This window comes from Pseudophryne corroboree, chromosome 5 (genome assembly GCF_028390025.1).
Source record: "Pseudophryne corroboree isolate aPseCor3 chromosome 5, aPseCor3.hap2, whole genome shotgun sequence".
Taxonomy (NCBI): Eukaryota; Metazoa; Chordata; class Amphibia; order Anura; family Myobatrachidae; genus Pseudophryne; species Pseudophryne corroboree.
The window spans coordinates 633340157-633361293 of NC_086448.1; the positions used below are offsets into that span (position 1 = coordinate 633340157).

General features: G+C 44.6%; 1 protein-coding gene across 2 annotated transcripts in view; it reads right to left on the bottom strand.

Moving 5' to 3' along the window:
- Positions 1–21137, bottom strand: part of TMEM241 (transmembrane protein 241) — a 381772-nt gene that overhangs the window by 189865 nt on the left and 170770 nt on the right. For both annotated transcript variants that reach the window (XM_063923592.1, XM_063923591.1), the window contains exon 8: positions 8367–8415. In XM_063923592.1, coding sequence (XP_063779662.1) covers positions 8367–8415 — 49 coding nt within the window. The remainder of the gene's footprint in view (positions 1–8366; positions 8416–21137) is intronic.

A 21137-nucleotide genomic window follows, 5' to 3' on the forward strand; every position in this document is an offset into this window, starting at 1 on the left:
CCGACTGAAACATCCACGGTGTCACCAGGGCGTCCACCGCTATTGCTGGAGGGTCCCTTGACCTGTAACCATATCTCTGCAGATTCTTGTTGAAGCGAGACGCCATTAAGTCTATTTGAGGAATTCCCCAAAGACTTGTCACTTTTGTGAAAACCTCTTGATGAAGACCCCACTCTTCTGGATGGAGATCGTGTCTGCTGAGGAAGTCTGCTTTCCAGTTGTCTACACTCGGAATGAAGACCGCTAACAGAGCGTTTACACGCCTTTCCGCCCAGCGGAAAACTTTTGTGGCTTTTGCCATTGCCACTTTGTTCTCCGTTCCGCCCTAGCGGTTTACTTACGCCACTGCTATTAAGTTGTCCGACTGAAATAAGACGGGCAGATCTCGAAGACGATGTTCCGCTTGCAGAAGGCCGTTGTAAATAGCTTTCAATTCCAGAATGTTTATTGCAGACAAGCTTCCCGGCTTGACCGTTTTCCCTGGGAATTCTTCCCCCTGAAAGACTGCTCCCCAGCCTCGGAGACTTGCATCCATGGACACCAGGATCCATTCCTGTATTCCGAACCATCGTCCTTCTAGGAGGTGAGAACTGTGCAGCCACCACAGGAGAGATATTCTGGTCCTGGATAATAGGATTATTCTCCGGTGTAAGTGCAGGTGAGACCCGGACCACATGTCCAACTGGTCCCGTTAAAACCACTCTGGCATTTAACCTGCTCACCGAATGGCCTCGTAGGCCGCACCCATCTACTTCATCAATGAAACGTATTGATGGATTTACGCTGTTGCAAATCTGATTCGACTCTGGATCCTCAGAGCTCTTTCCACTGGAAGAAATAAACTCTCAACAGTTCTGTATCTAACCTTATTCCCAATTCCGACATCCGCGTCGTTGGGATCAACAGTGAGTCTGGCAAGTTCAGGAACCAACCACTGTGTTGAAGAACTGTCAGAGAGAAAACAACGATTTTCACCACTTGTTTCTTGATCTCGCCGTAGTCAGGAGAGCGTCCCAGTACAGAATAATAATGGCTTTTACTATTGAAGGAAAACCATCATACTGCCATCACTCCGGTGAAATGGCAATGACAATCCTGAATAGCAAACCCAGGTAAGCCTAAGCGGAAGAAACCGTACTTAGACCCTCTTACTCCTTTTACAGATTGGAGATCCCTGTCCTGAGAGACTCCATCTTGTAGTTCAACTTCTTAAGTAGAGACTTTTTGGGGGTTGCTCTGACCGAGCTGTCTGGGGGTCAGAAGCACGAAAAAGATTGAAAAACAGCTTCTTCTTTTTTTTTTTTTTTTATGAACGGGACAGCAGGACAATGTCCTGATCCTGACCCAACTTCTGTATGGTGTCGCATACTACCTCCCCTCGGTAAGATCTATTTGAAAAATCAGTGAAGGGAACCGTCTGGAAACTCCAGTATGTCCCCCTTGGGACTCTATTCTTAACTCACTCGTCCATGTCCATTCCAGGACTGACTGAAGAGTATTAGACGTGGTCCCACCGGTGTGGGCTCCCGCAAGATAGACCCAGCGACATGCGGTGGATGTGGTAGAAACAGGATGATTTCTGCTTCTGCAACTTGAAAGGCTGCTGACCTCTTAGCTTTTCACCTTCCTCTACCTGCAAAGAAGGGGAAAAAACAGTATCTATCCGGTCGAAATGACTGCATCCTACAAAAATGCGTCACCAACCGTCATGAGGGAACATAGCTCAAGAAGGTAGACTTACCAGTGGTATCTGTCGAGATCAACTTAACAAAGCCATCCCCAAACCAGGTTTCACCTTCATAGGGAAGATACCTCAGTACTTCTTGGAGTCAGCCTCAGCATTCCATTGGTGAATCCACAACGTCATCCTAGTCGAGACCGCCATGGAAGTGGCCCGCGAACCCAAGAGTCCTATATCCCTTGTAGTCGCAAGGCAGTATGCTGTAATGATATAGACATGACTCAACTTCAGGAGTACCCTGCATACAACTACTCCCCCATGCGCATGTAATGTTAGTATAATCAACGCACATGCGGACACATACTTAGGTATCACATATATTCCTGCATACGATCCTTTGTGACAGAGCCCCGTGCAGAACAGGGGTGACTGACTTTATTCTATCCATGAGAAGGAATAACTTTACCTCAGCATTCATCATAAATATATATATATATATATATATATATATAAATATACCTTCCAATGCACCTATACACACATCTCTCTCTCTCTCTATATATATATATATATATATATATATATATATATCTAATACGTATACATATATCCCTTTGTCAGGAACAGAAGGGTCCCTAGCGACGTTAAAACATTCCAATGTGTATGAACAGGTACTGAATGCCGATTTTGTGGATCTGATCAGGAAACATTATGGTCGACATAAAAAACATTATTTGAGTCGATCTCAGGGAGTAGTAACTGGGCAAAATAACATTTTTGCTATCCCGAGGGGTCTGAGAGAAATCAATTCTATGAATATGACTCCCACCATAAATATTATTGAGTCTGGGATCGTGCCACAGACCAATGTAACCTCACTATACATACATATACATATAGGTATAGCATTCTCTGATATCACATTATCATGTCAATATCCACCCAGTCAGATATTGTTGGTGCCAACAGGGTCAACCCCCACGTCTGTGTCTCCCATATAGTTTTCTCTCAGGAAATATATATTTCTACGGACATGTTGACATTGATTTACATGTACCAAGTACTATTAGGAGTCGACAGCGCCGACATAGTCATTCCCTTTGTGGCAGATCACTCAGCCTCAGATATGCCGACGCCCGTGTACCAAACACCCACCGACATTACACTGGCTATAAGGGATAGAACCCAGTACATTCCGTCATGGAAACACATAAGGAGTTTACCAGCTCATTTACATCGCGCTCATGATATAGTGCTTTTATTTTTATCTTATATTGCACTAAACAACTGTGCCCCCCCTCGTTTTTCACACTGATCTATACAGCAGTGTTTTGGAAGGACCAGCAGTTCTGTGAGGAGAAAATGGCGCTGGTTAGAGCTGTGAGGGCTAAGCCACGCCCCCATAATGGCGCGCTTCAGCCCCGCTATTTTCTATATATTTATACTGGCGGGGGTCTGTATTTAGTGCCCAGGCGCTTAATATCTCTCTTGCCAGTCTCTATCTGAGGTAAACATGCTGCCCAGGGCGCCCCCCCCTGCACCCTTGTAGTGCCGCTTGTGTGTGGGAGCAATGCGTGCAGCGCGGACGCTGCGCGGTACCTCAGATAAAGTCTTCTGCCATCACTGAAGTCTTCTGTTCTTCTTTTACTCACCCGGCTTCTTTCTTCTGGCTCTGCAAGGGGGGTGACGGCGCGGCTCCGGGAACGAGCAGCTAGGCGTACGAAGTGATCAGACCCTCTGGAGCTAATGGTGTCCAGTAGCCTTAGAAGCAGAGCCTTTGAACTCACAGAAGTAGGTCTGCTTCTCTCCCTTCAGTCCCACGATGCAGGGAGCCTGTTGCCAGAAGGTCTCCCTGAAAATAATAAACCTAACAAAGTCTTTTCCAAATAACTCAGTAGAGCTCCTCAGTGTGTGACCAGTCTCTCTGGGCACAGAATCTAACTGGAGTCTGGAGGAGGGGCATAGAGGGAGGAGCCAGTTCACACCCCTTTTAAAGTCTTAAAGTGCCCATGTCTCCTGCGGATCCCGTCTATACCCCATGGTTCTAGAAGCATCCCCAGCATCCTCTAGGACGTATGAGAAATATTTTTTAAGTTTGAGGTATATTTTTAATCAGTGATTTTATCAATTTTTTTTATATAAACATAATTTTAAAACTTTATCTAAAAACATTTTAGGGGTAATGACGTAACACAATCTCAATGAATAGAGACAGCCACTTAATTCCGGAGTATGACTAGAGGATGTTACAAGTGTAGATATAATGGATGCGACACATTCAAACATATCAAGAGTTATAGCAATTGCTGTTCTGTTTATGGGATTTATTTATTGAACTGTAAATGTGCTAAACCTATGTTGGTCGAAAAACATGAATGTTAAAGAATAGCTATAGGGTACAACAAAAGGAACATTATTAACCAAAAGACCAACCGTAGTATTCGATGCCATTTTTCAGCATACTACGAGAGTACCCCAAAGGGTTAAGAACTAGCAGGCATACAACTGGTTAAACCCATACCAAGAGGTGCAGACAGGTTTACAAGACTCTGCCTGATAGCGTTTTTGATTATACCTACATGAAAACTTTAGAGTCTGTTTATATCACCACCGTGAAGCAAGGTCGCAGCCCTTTTTTTTCTTCTTTGGGAGGAAGGGGGGAGGGGGAGGGGGGGGGGTGTATACCTCTTCCTACCTCCCTCTTGGGAGGAATGATTTATCTAGATTTAACATTCTGACTAGGGACATTAAAATAAGATTCTACAGTGACTCATTTATCCTAGATATTTTGAGCTATAATTTTTAGCTATAGAATATTTGAATTGGAGTTATACCAGAATAACCGAAAGACTATTACCAAAGAGTGTGTGGAGTACAGTATATCTAATGCTGATTAGGATGGTACACACCTTGTTAGCCTCATCTTCAAGTTCTAGTGTTGTCTGTGAAGCATACAGACAGACGAGCGGTGTAACATGAAGGAACACTATATACACTAGAAAAGTCTCTCCATATAGGATTTGTAGTCTTTAACAATGAATTACATAAATATCAAGTAATATTGTTTTATACATTAAGGCCAAGCTGACATAGAGGTTTAGGTGGCCATTTATCATAGATCACATATTCAGTGCAATCTGGGCAGGATTTTACCGCCCAGGATCGCACTGCGATATGCAATCACATCAAACTGATTTATTAATCAGCATTAAACATCAAATTAATCATCATGACATGTGCAGCTGTATTTATTACAACACCAACATAACAGCCAGAGCTAAAAAAATAAAATGATACTGACCAGGAAAAATCTCCACTTCCTATGATACCTAATAAATTAACAACTAATGTTTAATGATTGTAAGGCTGAACTTGTGGATACAATCCAAGCACGCTCCATATATTCAAGACAAAATTGGTTCTAAAAACATTAACCACGATACACGATAACAACATTTATGTGTCATCATTACAGCATATAGAAAAGGATGTACGTAGCATAAGGGAAAATATTTATGTCAGTGCGGAGAATTTAGGCCGAAACACTGGGTTGATCAAAGAGAAGAGTAAGGTGGGCAGTATTAAGTATGGTGGGGGAGGAGGGGGGAAAGGGAGCGAGAAGGACAGTCCATAAGAGTAACTCTAGGGAGGCTCTAGTAAACCATGATAGGATACCTTTAAAAACACAAGCGGATAAGGGAACCACTAAACTAAAATGTATGCTTGCAAACGTAAGAAGTCTAGCAGGTAAAATGTGGGAATTGGAATTGTTAGCATCAAAGGCTGAGTATGATATTATAGGTATTACGGAAACATGGTGGGTCGACTCTCAAGACTGGGTTGCAAACTTGGAGGGGTATTCTCTTTTCAGGAGGGACAGGGCAAGCAAAAGAGGAGGAGGTGTATGTCTTTATGTTAAACCATCTCTTAAACCATACTTAAAGGAGGTTATTTATGAGGGGACTGGCGATAATGTGGAGTCACTATGGGTTGAAATCTCAAGTGGGGGTATTGATGCAAAAAAACTAGTTATAGGCACGTGCTACAAACAGCCAGATATTAGCATACACGAGGAAGAACAACTCTTGCAGCAAATCGAAAGGGCTGCGGGATTGGGGGACATCCTAGTGACTGGGGATTTTGACTATCCTGATATTAATTGGAGTAACGATTCATGTGTTAAAGCCAGGAGCAACAGGTTCTTAAATATGTTAAAAGATCACTACTTGTCTCAATTAGTAGAGGACCCAATTAGGGGTAAAACTATTCTAGATCTAGTAATTACTAATAATGTGGACATCATATCGAATACTAAAGTTGGGGAGACTTTAGGTAACAGTGATCACTATATGATCACATTGGACATCAGTTTCAGGAAACATAGCTATAAGGGTTCAACAAAAACATTTAACTTTAGGAAGGCTAACTTCAGTAAGCTGAGATGTGCATTAAACGACATTGAGTGGGAAGTTTTGTTTCATGGTGAGAACACTTCGGAAATGTGGGATTCTTTAAAAGGGTTGCTAGATAGCAATATTCACAAATTTATTCCCATGGGCAGTAAGCGAGGGAAAACCAAACTCAAACCGATGTGGCTTAACAAGACGGTCTAGGCCAAAATCGATAAAAAGAAGCGTGCTTTCAAAGCATTTAAAATTAATGGAAAGGAGAATTCATTACAGTACTACAAGGAATGCAATAAAAGATGCAAAAATGCAATAAGAGCAGCTACAATTGAAAACGAAAAGCAAATTGCTATAGACAGTAAAACCAATCCTAAAATTTGTTTTAAATACATAAACAGTAAAAGGTTAAAAAGGAGAACATAGGTCCAATAAAGGATGTATTCGGAGTATTGGTAAATGATGACGAATCAAAAGCAGAAATACTGAACACATGTTTTTTCATCAGTGTTCACCAGAGAAGAACTGATGGTGGAAGTAGTGCATAGCGATAGTGACAGTAAGGATTCGTGGTTAGATACTTGTTTAAGCGAAGAAGTAGTCAGGGAGAGATTACGCAAAAAAAAGGTTAATAAATCACCTGGCCCAGATGGACTTCATCCAAGGGTTCTTATGGAGCTTAGGTCACAACTAGCAAGACCCCTATACTTGATTTTCAATAGTTCAATTAGATCTGGCATGGTACCAAAGGATTGGCGTATAGCAGAGGTAGTGCCATTATTTAAAAAGGGATCCAAAACTCATCCAGGTAACTACAGGCCAGTTAGTTTGACATCTATAGTGGGGATAATATTGGAAGGAATTCTAAGGGATAGCATACAGGAGTATCTGCAGACCACTAAGATTATTAGCAAGAACCAGCGTGGGTTTGTGAAGGACAGATCATGTCAAACTAACTTAGTTAACTTCTACGAGGAAGTGAGCGATAATCTTGACCAAGGAAAAGCAGTGGATGTGGTCTACTTAGATTTTGCAAAAGCCTTCGATACAGTGCCTCACAGGAGACTAATCATCAAATTAAAGGAGCTTGGCCTAGGAAAAACTGTTTGTACATGGATAAGTAACTGGCTGGACAACAGGGTACAGCGAGAAGTGGTCAACGGGAAGTCCTCAAACTGGACAACAGTAGTCAGCGGAATACCACAGGGGTCCGTACTCGGGCCACTACTGCTCAACATATTTATCAACAATCTAGAAATAGGCCTGGAAAACACAGTGTCAATCTTTGCAGATGATACTAAACTGTGTAGGGTAATTAATTCAGAAATAGATGTGGAGTCTCTGCAGAATGACTTATCTAAGCTTGAAATATGGGCGTCTAAATGGAGAATGAGGTTTAATATAGAAAAATGCAAGGTTATGCATTTCGGGACTAAAAACAATCTTGCATCCTACATATTAAACGGGGAAAGTCTAGGGGTAACAGTTTTGTAAAAGGATTTGGGGGTACTCATTGATAATAAACTTAATAACTGTATACAATGTCAAAGCGCAGTAAAGAAGGCAAGTAAGGTGTTAGCGTGCATAAAACAGGAAATTGAGACAAGGGACGAGGATGTAATCATGCCGCTGTACAAATCATTGGTACGTCCACACCTGGAATATTGTGTTCAGTTTTGGGCACCTCTGTATAAAAAAAGATATCGGTGAACTTGAAAGGGTTCAAGGGCGAGCTACTAAATTGATTAAAGGGCTAGAGGGACTGGATTACGAGGAAAGGCTTACTAGGTTGAATATGTATACACTGGAAAAGAGGCGTCTAAGAGGAGACATTATTAATGTCTTCAAATATGTAAAGGGGCACTACAAAGAGTTATCAAAGGAATTATTTATTAAAAGAACTCAGTTTAGGACACGTGGGCACTCGCTGAGGCTGGAGGAGAGAAAATTCTGTACGCAACGGAGGAAAGGGTTCTTCACTGTTAGGGCAATAAGGATTTGGAATTCCTTGCCAGGGAAGGTGGACTCTGTAAATGCATTTAATAGGGGATTGGATGAATTTCTATTTGAAAAGGATATCCAAGGTTACAACATTTAAAATATTGACGTTAATCCGGGTGTAACATGATTTGTAGTTGTCAACTAGTCATAAAGCATTCTTCAGCAGGTACAGTAAAATCAACTCAACATAATACAAAATACAGGTTGAACACGATGGGCATTTTGCCTCTTTTCAACCTCAATTACTATGTTACTATGTTACTGCAATCATTTGCACTTACCTGAGCAAGCCAGGTGAATGACAGCCCAAAAATAACCATCTATATCAAGCTACAAAGAAAAAAAAATACAATAATAATGTATTATCAGTTATTTACATAGCGCATACATATTCCAAATCACTTTAAACAGAATATCCATCTCCGCACCCTAGTAGACCTTATAATCTATATTCCCTACCACATGTACACAAAGATACACAATAGGGTCCATTTTACTTATCAGGAGCCAATTACCCGACCAGCATATTTTTGGATTGTGGTAGGAAACTGGAATACCCGTAGAAAACCCACGCAAGCATGGAGAGAATATGCAAACTCCACACAGTTAGGGCCAAGACCACAGCACTGTGAGGCAGTAATGCTAACTATTACACCATCCGTGCTGCCCAATAATAATGTATAATACACACTAATATCCAAGGGTAATCAGTAATAACTTTTAATACATAATCTCTCAAGCATCCATTTAGCATCATATTCAACATTGTCTACAACAGTGGTTCCCAAACTTTTTTGCAATTTGTTAAGATTAAATGGGTCCGCTAAATTTAAATTCAAAGGAAACTGATCAAAGCTGCTAAATAAGAAAAGAATAAAGTTCCAAAATATCTACTTAAAAATCATACAGACTTTATGGGCCGGATGCAATCCCATGCCCAAATTCGGTGGCCAAGCGGAATGACCGCCAAACTCGGATGTTTTTTCAAAGAGGCAATCACTTACACGGCATGGTTTTGCCCTGTAAGTGATTGCCCCTGTAATAAAACATCAGAGTTCGTCCAGGATCCCGCACGGCCGCGGAACTCGGGCGGCATTGCATCCGACCCTATAGATTTTAAGTTCTGTGTGTAATATTTATTTACAGCACCCACATCCAAGACATTTACGGGGTACGGCTATAGAGTATTACGCTGTAATGTAACATTTCATGTATGAACAATGGGATAATGCGGAGTTGGAGGGAAATGGGTGTACATACAGAGTTATGCACACCTCATATCCGTACACTAGGTTTGCTGCTCATTATCACCAGCAATATGTAAAATATACACCTGGAAACACTTATACCCAACACTGCATAGCCTCCAGTTGTGTGGACACAACCTCACTGAACTTTTCCGATTTGAGAACGCCTCGTTACCGCCAAGTTACACCTACATTAGTCGCATGTGGAGATGTCATGGAAATGCTTGCTACTCTGCAATGTGGATGGAGCATGACTCGCACTGTGCATGCGCAGATCTGGGTCTGCGACGACGCTTGTAGTGTCCTAAAAGCTGCAGAATAATTCACAGGATGCTGGCATTTGGGGCCAGTGTCAGGGAGTGTTGCAGAAAATGGGGGAGTGTTTACACTAGTTTTCTGAAGCAAATGGCTGCATCCTTGAACGTAGAATCAAAGGCCACGGCAGCGTGATTTTGACGGACATCCTGAGTAATCTGAGGGTTACTGAGCTGTCCAATGCTCACACAGATGATCTGATGCTATGTCTTCAGATGCAATAGCAGATCACAGAAGCTGGCAGTGGGCATTGCTTAAGATGCCTCCTGCTGCTTTTGCATAACTTCACAGCTGCTGGTTACACAGATACAGCAACTGTGCCATTAGCATCCACCTCTGAATTAGCCGGTACTGCAAAGCTGCAACATTTCAGTCATTCTTTATGCAGTCCCCTCAAGCCTTTCATTAAGAAACGGAAAAAGAAGATCTGCCTGAGCGGTTGTACATAGGTAACAGAGCCCACTGTATATTATTAAATGGTCAACCATGCAATAAATGCACAACTCATTTTTTCACTGGCCTCTGGTCTAAAGGGCCCTACACAATGGCAGATAAAATGTACAATATGAACGTTCTCGTTCATTAATGAATGAGAACTCGTTCATATCGTGCAGTGTGTAGGCACCAACGATTAACGATGCGTGGACCCGCACTCGTTAATCGTTGGTGCCCCGTAGCTTATGCATGCAGGCCAATATGGACGAGAGTGTCCATATTAGCACGCAGTGCTATGAAGCCGGGTGACGGGGGGAGTGAAGAAACTTCACTCCCCCCTTCACCACCACCCCCCCCCGCCGCCGGGTTGCCCGTCGGCCGTATCCGCCGTCGAGCAGCTCAGCGGCGGATCTGCCAGTGTGTAGGGCCCATAACACTCGAAGAGCCAATTCTGCTGCTCTCCGTTAGATAGGAAAATGAGGCACGCTGACAAGGAAGTTGTATCGTAGTAAATAAATATCAATAAACAGAATTCAAAAACTGCTGTGTAGGATTGGAAATCCATGCATTAGTCTCTAATTTAGTAATTCCTATTTTCCTATGAAGAATCCTCAGCAGCACAACATGCAGCCTGGATAATTGGCAATTCATGCAGCTTGCCATGCAAACATACTTTCATTTCTAATAGATATTTTAGTCACAAGGCTGTGGGGGTGTTTGTATAGTTTTCCATTGTAGAAATGATTGCCTGCTTAAAGCATGCTAACCTTTGTTGCAAAATCATTGCCCTGTTCCAAAAACAAAATGAGAAATGTTTTATTTTTTTTGTATATGCAATTCATTGCACATATGCAAGATGAGAAAAATGAACACAGAGGGACGGGTTCGGTCACGTAACTGCCTCCCCAGTGCGACTGATCGCTATTTGCAAAGTGACCTTAACTGACTGTAAAAGACAAACGCAAAAATTGTGTATTTCTACCCATATGTAAAGAAGTACACATGACAAGACGGTCTCCAGCTGTATACGCACCTCGTTTATACCAAATCATCGTCATCAAATTTATGCAGATTTCCTCAGGACGGGATCGGTATGAAATACCTACAATAAAAATCCCGACAGTCAAAATCCCGACAGTAACTGACCGACGGTCAAAATCCAGACAAGGTCAAAATCCCGACATGGACAAAATAAGACATTTAAAATGTCGACAGGTCAAAATGGTGACACAAGTTTTTCATTGGGTTTTTTGTGTGTATGTCAACATAGGTCGACATGGACACCATATAAGTGTATCGCATCTCCTCGCATGGCTCGCCATGCTTCGGGCACACTATTATATTCCCCATCCAGGTCCACTGTGATGGTAAAGTATGAACAAGTCGGTTTCAATGAAAAAACCATGAAAAACTCATGTCGACTTTTTGACATGTCGACATTATAAATGTCGGTATTTTGACCTTGTCGGTATTTTACATGTCGGTATTTTGACCACCGGTTAATTGCTGTCGGTATTTTGACCGTCGGTATTTTGACTGTTGGTAAATTGACTGCATCCCCTCAGGACTGCCTAAGCCATAATGGTATAAGCATGCCCAACTGTACTCTGTGAATGTCAGACTGCCCCTTCCCTGCTTCTCCAGTCATAAGGAGGTGCAAGGGCCAGCTATGTACCAGTCTGCATTGGCATATTAGGGTTCATTCTCTTTGTGAGCACGTGCAGTGTGAATTTGTGACATTTACCCTATACAAACTGGTGTCCGATCAACGCATCAGCAGCTCTAGCGTGTATAGCAGGTCAGCTGTCTGAAATATAGACACTTTACAACAATGGCAACTCAGTTATGGAGTCACAACTCATGCTAACAGTGGTGGCTCATAATGGCAATACTGCTCAGCAAGTAGCACCACACATGTATAAGAATATCTGTAGTAGGGGGCGTGGTTTGGCCAGCAAGCTGAATGGAAGGGTTTTCCAGGAGCTCCTGCTAACCCTCTACACATTTAGCCTCTACTATATATTGATCAGGTCCCTCACCGACCCCATAGTGCCCTGTGGCTCTACTTTAACTCACCTGCTTGAGGGGTAGCGACTGCGGAGCCGGGGGACCCTTTTAAGGGTCTTTGCGGGTTGCGGCCTACCCCTCCCTGTGAAGCCGGGGACTGGAGTGGAGATCCCCCCTGGACTCGACACTCGGCCTAGTGTCACGCTCCTGCCGGGGAGCCCGGAGACGGAGCCTGCACCTGCCCACACCAGAAGGCAGCGACGCGGGGAAGAGGAGGCTGCGGGCTGTGGAGACGGTGACCCCTCGGACCTTCACTCCCGAGACGCGGCGACGGAGACGGAGGCCCTGAAAGCCCGTGGACCAGACGGAGGCGACGGCTGGTAGGTTTTGACTGGCCTGCTAGTCCCTCGCTGTCCGGCGGCCCTGCAGCACCCGCGGCGCCTCACCCACCCGCTGACGCTCAGCCGCGAATGCTCCCAGCACAGGCCCGACTGCCAAGGCCTCCGCTCCCCGCATCTGAAGACCGGGGACTGGAGTTTTGAGGAGGCCCGGCCGCGAGTTCCGGGACCGGAACGAGGACACGGCGGGCCCCGAGCACGCACCCTTAGACGCCTGCTTTATACACAGGGCCCCTTTCCACCTGTGGCAGACCTAATAACTGGCATATTTTATCAATCAATATCTGGGGGTGTTTATTACACATACACACTGCATACAGCTCTCTGGTGTGAATGCACTCCTTGGATACCTGCACCATTTATTTCATCATGTCCCACTGTATCTGTTGAGCACCTTAGGGGGCGCTTTATTATTCTACAGTTCTGATATTACACTTCCTTGGATCAGTGGGCCTAATTCCTAATTCCTATTTTCCAGTGGCAGTGCCCTTTGAGGTCTATATATTGAGCTGGAGCTCCCCCTAGTGACTTACCCATATACATAGTTATACATGTGTTACTCAAATCCCCTTACACTTGCCTGATAGAATTTGCAAAAGAGGTGGGTCGCTCTCTGGGGGCCGGTGATGCGGGCGCCTCATATTTACCTCCACATTACCGAAGAGGCGGGATCCGATGCCCACTATGTGCCTGTTATCCTACTAGCGATCACCGATTAATGGCGTGTTAGTACCATTCCACTGGGAGTCACCATGCTATAGGCACTTCACAGCGTATCAAGCAACGCCAAGTTTATGCTTATGATACCTTTTGCAACCTCGTATTCATCTACTCACTTCTAAGCATGGTCAGATCCGGGAAAAAGAAATGTAATACTGCACAACCTAAGGAGACCGCGACCCAACCGGGAATGAGACCGTTCCTACAACCTACTCCTGCAAGATTATCCGGAAACCTCTCTCCCTCCAGCCCGTCATCCTGCCATTCTGCTTCCTCTGCCTCTCCGTTAATGATGGAGCAGCCTACCCCACACACCCACAGCGATACCGCTCTTCAAGATATCCTGCAATTTATGAAAACACTCCCAACTAAGCAGGATATCCAAGATACCATGCGAAGAGAGCTGGCATCAATCAAACAAGATATCTTGCAGCTTTCTGATAGGGTGAACACGCTTGAAGAGCATCGAGACTCTACTGATAACTTTCTGGGGTCCTTAACAGATGTTATCAAAACCCAGTCGGATGAGATCAGATCACTACGGACCCGTGTATTGGATTTGGATAACAGAGGTAGGAGGAATAATATCCGGGTGAGAGGTATTCCAGAAGAGGTCCCCCAGACAGGCATAGTGGATACCTTGACGACAATCTTCAACACAATTCTGGGCAAAGACCCAGCTGCCATCATAACATTTGATAGAGCTCACCGCGCACTCAAGCCAAGGGGGCTTTCTTCCGATCGACCCCGAGATGTCATATGTCGCCTGCATTATTATTCCCAGAAGGAAGAAATTATGAATAAAGCACGTCATATAGATGACTTGGACTACAAGGGCAACCCTATCTCCATCTTTCAAGATCTCTCCTGGCACACCCTGCAACAAAGGAAGATTCTTCGCCCCATTACGGAAGAACTCCGCAAACGACAGCTGAAATACAGATGGGGTTTTCCTTTCAGCCTACAGGTATCATCTTCAGGCAAGATACACTCTCTCCATACCCCATCCGACCTCCCCACCTTCTGCTCCGGTCTCGGTCTCCCACCCTTGAAGGTCCCGGACTGGGACTTCATCCTCCCGGATCTACACCCACCACAGCCTGCGGGAAATAGAGAGCCATGGCAAGTGGTCGGCAGTTCTCAAAAGAAACCTTCAAAACCACTTCCTGCTCGCCAAGATTCCTCCCCTACCTGAAGAAACCGCTTCCCACTTCTCTGCCAATTGATCTCTTTTGTTTTCTTCAGGAGGACTGAATATCCTGACTGTGATGTACCAAGTGGGACACGTTATACGCGGCCTAGTGCCAATTCAGCCTCATTTTACTGCGTCCCCCCCTCCCCGGTCTCATCTTCAGTCCTGGAATTCAGAGATGTGACTTTACCAGAAGTTAGTTAATTGTTCCCACCGGTTGATATTATTGGTCATTATAAACCTTACTTAGTGAGTATTATTCTCTTACGATGTTTATGCTAAAAACAGTGCCTGTAAGGGTGACTCCCTTACCCCAGTCCCGCATACGGCCGTTGTGCCCCATGGGGATGCTGGTTAATATACCTACCTGCTTCCCCATTGCGGATGTTTCTATGTTTACGATGTTTCTATTTTCTGTAACTTGCTCTTTTCTTCACTCTTCTTCTCCTTACCGTTTTTTTTATTTTTTTATTTTCTTTGGTGAACTGACCGAGTACTATACTTCTTTGTGTTATGATACGATGTGATGTCTCTTCCAGGTATACTTAAATTCACCTCGATTAATGCAAAGGGGCTTAACACCCCCGAGAAAAGATCCCATTTACTTCGGACACTACGATCTGACAGAGTAGATGTGGCTCTGATTCAGGAGACACATTTTAAGATCTCTGCTCGTGGGCCTTCCTTAGTAAATCAAAGATTTCCCCTTGCTTTCTATTCCAACAATCCTGAAAGTAAATCTAAGGGGGTCGCTATAATTTTTTCTAAGGCCCTCCAAGTGTCTAATGTCTCTGTTCATAAACTAGTCCCAGGGAGATTACTAGTAGTCCAATGCAATATATTTTCCCAGGCATACACCCTCATAGCCCTCTATGCTCCAAATCAAGGCCAAATACCCTTTTTTCGATCCCACCTTGCCCGACTTGAGGCCCTTATGCAGGGTATCGTAGTTTTGGGAGGCGACCTAAACTGGTCCATGGACCCCTCCATCGACACCTCCCCTCCAGCCCCTAAATTCTCTGAACATAAACATAGACAGGTTAGGAAGGTCTTCCACGAATTTCAATTGGCTGACTCTTGGCGGGTCACACATCCCACTGACAGAGATTTCTCTTTTTTCTCGCACCCACATCAGGTTTACTCACGCCTAGACTATTTATTCTTAAGCCATAGGCACCTCCCTCTAATCGTAGATGCCTCTATTGGCTCCATCACGTGGTCGGACCATGCCCCAGTATCCTTGTCCCTATCGGCCCCCTCTCGAACCCCTGGTCCTTGGACCTGGTGCCTTAATGAATCCCTCTTGTATGATGCATATTGCAAATCGGAACTGGATAAGGCATTGTCCGATTACTTTGACATTAATGATACAGGAGAACTATCTGAAATTACGGTCTGGGAGGCCCACAAATGTGTTATACGGGGTAAACTGATCCAATTAGGCTCATTTGTGAAGAAGAACAGTCAGGCCTTAATCACCACACTATTACATAAAATTCATTCCCTAGAGTCCCGCCACAAATCCTCCCTGACCCCATCGGATTTGGTGGAGCTGTCTGCGACCCGGGCACAACTCCGATCAACCCTTAATAACAAAACCCAAGCCTCCTTGCGTAAATGTAATAGCAAATATTATAAGTGGGGGAATAAGCCGGGTCGGCTGCTGGCCCAGGCACTTAGATCTCAGAGATTGGCCTCCTTCATTCCCTCAATGAAAAATAATACGGGTTCCGTATGCTTTAAGTCCCCGGAGATAGCAGCATGCTTTAAAAATTATTACAATACTCTATATAACCTAGGTGACCCTTCCCAGGCCCACAACCCCCTCTCCAATATGTTAAGAGCCAGGAAATACTTAGCTGATGTGGCATTCCCTCGACTGTCAGGGTCTGACCGGGAATCCTTAGAAGCACCTTTCACTTTGACCGAGGTGGAACGTGTTATCTCTACCGCCCCCCTACGTAAAAGTCCGGGCCCAGATGGCTTCACAGCCACCTATTATAAGATATTTAAAGAGGTTCTCGCTCCCAAAATACTGCGGGCTTTCAACTCCATATCCGCCGAAACCCACTTCTCCAGACAATCACTTGAGGCCCACATCACGGTGATCCCTAAACAAGGAAAGGACCCCTCAGTATGCTCCAGTTACAGGCCAATTTCCCTGCTTAATCTAGATCTCAAATTCTTTGCGAAACTAATGGCTCTTAGATTGAATGAATTTCTCCCGTCGCTTGTCCATAACGACCAAGTGGGCTTCGTCCCCGGCCGTGAAGCTAAAGATAATACGACTAAACTCCTAAATCTCATCCATTTGGCCTCTAGCAGCAAGACATCCACTGTGTTGTTGTCTACAGATGCCGAAAAGGCTTTCGACAGGGTAAATTGGGATTTCATGAGAGCGGTGCTGGAGCATATTGGGTTGGGCCCACGAGCCCTCCATGGAATACTATCTCTATATACACAACCATCGGCTAAAGTACGGGTTAACGGGACCCTCTCTGACAACTTTCCTATCAGTAACGGAACGAGACAGGGCTGCCCCTTGTCCCCCCTGATTTTTGTTCTTTGTATTGAAGCCCTGGCCAGGGCTATTAGAGCAAATGACAGGATTAAGGGGCTACAAGTAGGTGACATAGACTATAAACTTGCTCTATTTGCAGACGATCTGCTGACGACGGTCACAAACCCTGCGCTCTCACTCCCTAACCTGATGAGTGAGTTGGACATTTTCAGCTCACTATCAGGCTTTAAAATCAACACATCTAAATCCTATGCCCTTCATATCTCAACCCCCCATTCGGTCTTAACTGGCTTGAAAGCCACATTTCCCTTTCAGTGGAGGGACTCCCACATCACATACCTGGGAGTGCAGCTGTCTAGCGACCCCTCGCGTCTATTGTCCTTGAATTTCCACCCTATTCTCCAGTCCATTAGAAATGATTATTGCAGATGGCAATACCATAATCTCTCTTGGCTAGGTAGAATCAACGTTGTAAAGATGAACACGCTACCCAAACTACTCTACCTCCTTCAGACCTTACCAATTCAGATCCCCGACTCCTGGTTCCGGACTGTGAGATCTTTGATTCAGCAATTTATTTGGCGTCGTAAGAGACCTAGAATTAATAGATCCATCCTGATTCGCCCACCACAGAGGGGTGGATTTCAGCTACCAGATATTAAAACTTACTACCAAGCAATCCTCTTGAACAGAGTCTTGGACTGGACCAGGAGCAGGGAGATTAAACAATGGGTGGTCTTAGAAGGTCTATGCTTACAACTGTTCCCAGAGATCTTCCCTTGGCTCCCGGCCTTGCCTAAACTACTACACCCTCACCCGACTATTTCTCCTACACTTTCTTTTTGGAAGGGGACACGACAAAGATCGTGCATCTCTTCTGTTTTTGGCCCACTTACCTCCTTTCTGAGCAATCCGACCTTCCCACCTGGCCTCTCCCTGGGGTATTATCAAAACTGGGCACTAGAGGGACTCTTTAGAGTGGGGCAATTGGTCCACCCATCTGGGGTTAAACAGTTCTCGGAGATACGTGAGAAATGGGAGATCCCACAGACAGACTTCTGGAAATTCCTGCAGGTCCGACACTTTCTATACACGGATAATGTGTACCGTGAGGCGTCGAGGGAGCTGACCGCGTTTGAAAAAATGTGTGTGGCCCCTATGAATCCCATACATACTGTGTCCACCCTGTACAAGCTCCTATGTACATCTGACTCCCCGACCCCTCCCCTTTTCATTCAAAAATGGGAGAGAGATTTGAACATCTCACTCTCAGACAGGGAATGGGACTCTATCTTTCTTAAAACCCATAAGAGCTCCATCTGTATCCAGGTTAGAGAAACGCAATATAAGATCCTGATGAGATGGTACAGACACCCCACTCTTTTACACATCATTTCCCCATCCATCTCGCCTACCTGCTGGAGATGCCATAAGGACCTAGGCTCTCTACTACACATCTGGTGGACCTGCCCCCTTATTAAAAGTTACTGGGATGATGTAATTTCAATTTCCGGTGATATTCTACATACTCCCGTCCCATCTGACCCGGCCTTTTGGTTACTGAATCATTCCACTATCCCAATCTCTACTTACAAGTCATCTTTATTACGACACCTTGGCAATGCCGCAAGGGCAGTAATCCCCACAATGTGGAAATCTGTTAGTCCTCCCACAAGGTATACCTGGTTCTCCAGACTAGACTATTATATGAACATGGAGGATGTATTATTGAGCGCTGGTGACAAGCGGTCGGAATTTACTGCTATGTGGTGGCCTTGGATGGAATACAAGACATCCGAGTCGTATAAGACTTACATTTCCTCTGCGAAGTGAAGCGGATGATGGGAGCCGCTCTTTGGTTCAACTTGCATGGGGTCTTGGACCAATATGCTTAACTTTTAATTCACTGCACATATCTTACTCTCCTTTTCTCAACATACTCGGTTCAGTCACCTCACTCTTCTGTTGTTTTCTTTTTCTTTTTCTTGCTATATATATATGCTTTATTATGTTCTTTAATTCAAAATGTTAATATAGACTATAACTATATTGAACAAGCGGCTATCAATCTGTGTATGCCCAAGTTGTCACTTCATTTTGCCATTGATTGTTACTCAGATATGTTTACAAACTGTTATAAGTCTGTATTTGTTTCAATAAAAACAGATTATACAAAAAAAAAAGAATATCTGTAGTAACCACTGAGCCATATATAATATCGCTATCCATACAGTGACATCATAGAGAAAGTGGCAAAACAGTCATTTAGTAGGCCTGCCAGAACGTGGAGATGCTACAGAGAAGAAGAGAATAACTTCTAGAAGACTATACCCAGAGGTGGAGCCTAACGCTAGAAAAGATGGTTAATCAGATGCTCATTGCTAAAATACTGAGCTCTGCTCATGTTTCAGCAACTTATTCCTGATTACCCTGAATATACATCTGACCTATCTGTTTCGATGGCCGGCCAGCTCTAGGATGAGTCCTGGTGGTTCCGAACTTCTTCCATTTACGGATGATGGACGCCACTGTGCTCATTGGGACCTCCAAAGCAGCAAATATGTCTGTAGACCTCCTGTAGAACTCCAGTTTGTACCATAATCCAGGAACAAAACTAGCCCCGTGGGGTACATCCCTTCCATCATACATGGCGTATCTTTTTAGGTGGGGGTTGGTGGAGGCATCCGGTCTTCCTGGGACTTGAAAAGTGGCACATAACTGTGACTGGATAGCCAAGCAACATAAACCAGGCATGGAGAGAAGCAGCATCATCACATATAAACTTCTACTTCCTGTCAGTATCCTTGTGTAGTCACTGCAGTTTTATTGAAAACATTATGTGACTGTCACGTGATGTTATTATTACTTCAGCGATCAGAACATGGGAGAACTTGGGAGTTCTGGTTTCTGCAGATTCTATTCCTTATTACTGCAGTACCTCATTCCACCCAGAGATGCTCTCTGGACTGTTGCCACCAGGGGTGTATCTACCCATTGGCCAGGATGGCACTCGCCAGGGGCGCCAGCCGAGGAGGGGGCGCCGTCCGCTAGTGCCACCCTCGGCCAATGAGTGGAATCACTTAGTAATGGCATTGCCTGGACTGGAGGATCTCACAGTAGGCAGGAACAGGCGCTGGTGTTCGGCACCGCAATGCACTAGTTAAGAATGTGAAAGTAAACTCCAGTTCCCAGCAGCCCTTGCTGTCGGGAGCTCCTGGCAGCAATGGTTGCAGGGAGCTGTAGTTTACTTTCACTTACTTCACGAAGTGTGGTGTTCCTGCCTACTGTGCAATCCTCCAGCCCAGGCGATGCCCAGCTCATCACATTAGGTACTGCAACATATTAAATGATATGTGCTTTGAGGGGGGAGGACTATATGCAGGGAGAGGAAAGGACTATATGTATGCAGAGCCGGATTAAGGGGGGGGTCCCGGGGATACGTACCCCCGGGCCCCCCTTTCCAAAAGGGCCCTCTGCCCATACACGCACGCAGGGGGGGGGGGGGGGGTCCGAGTACCTAGAAACCCCCCCTGCATGCTGATCCATCGTAGCAGCCGACGATTTTTTTTTATTTTAGAGCCGCATAGAGACTGTGCGGCTGCCGGCAGCTGAGCTGCCTTCACTGACTGAAACTGAATAGGGACGGACTCGGAGGCAGGCTGGCTGAGTGTAGGGGGAGCTGGCTGCAGAGGAAGCAGCAGCTCCTCCCAGGAAGTTCTCCCATGTAACCAGTCTGGCTGGCCGGGTGAGGCAGTAAATCTGTGCAGTGCACGGCAGCTGTGTATTTCATGTGCAAGTGCAAAGTGGGATTAGTTATGCTGGACAGGTGAGGAGTATGCGATGTGTTTATATGCTGTATGTGTGTATCCTATGTATGTGAGTATATAATGTGTATGTATCCTATGTCTCTGTATATGCTGTGCATGTATCCTGTGTCTGTATATGCTGTGTGTATGTATCCTATGTGTCTGTATATGCTGTGTGTATGTATCCTATGTGTCTGTATATGCTGTGTGTATGTATCCTATGTGTCTGTATATGCTGTGTGTATGTATCCTATGTGTCTGTATATGCTGTGCACAGTATATGTATCCTATGTCTGTATATGCTGTATGTAGGTATCCTATGTGTCTGTATATGCTGTGTGTATGTTTCCACCATGTTTGTATGTATATATGCTGTGTGTATATGTTGTGTGTATGTATACTATATGTGTA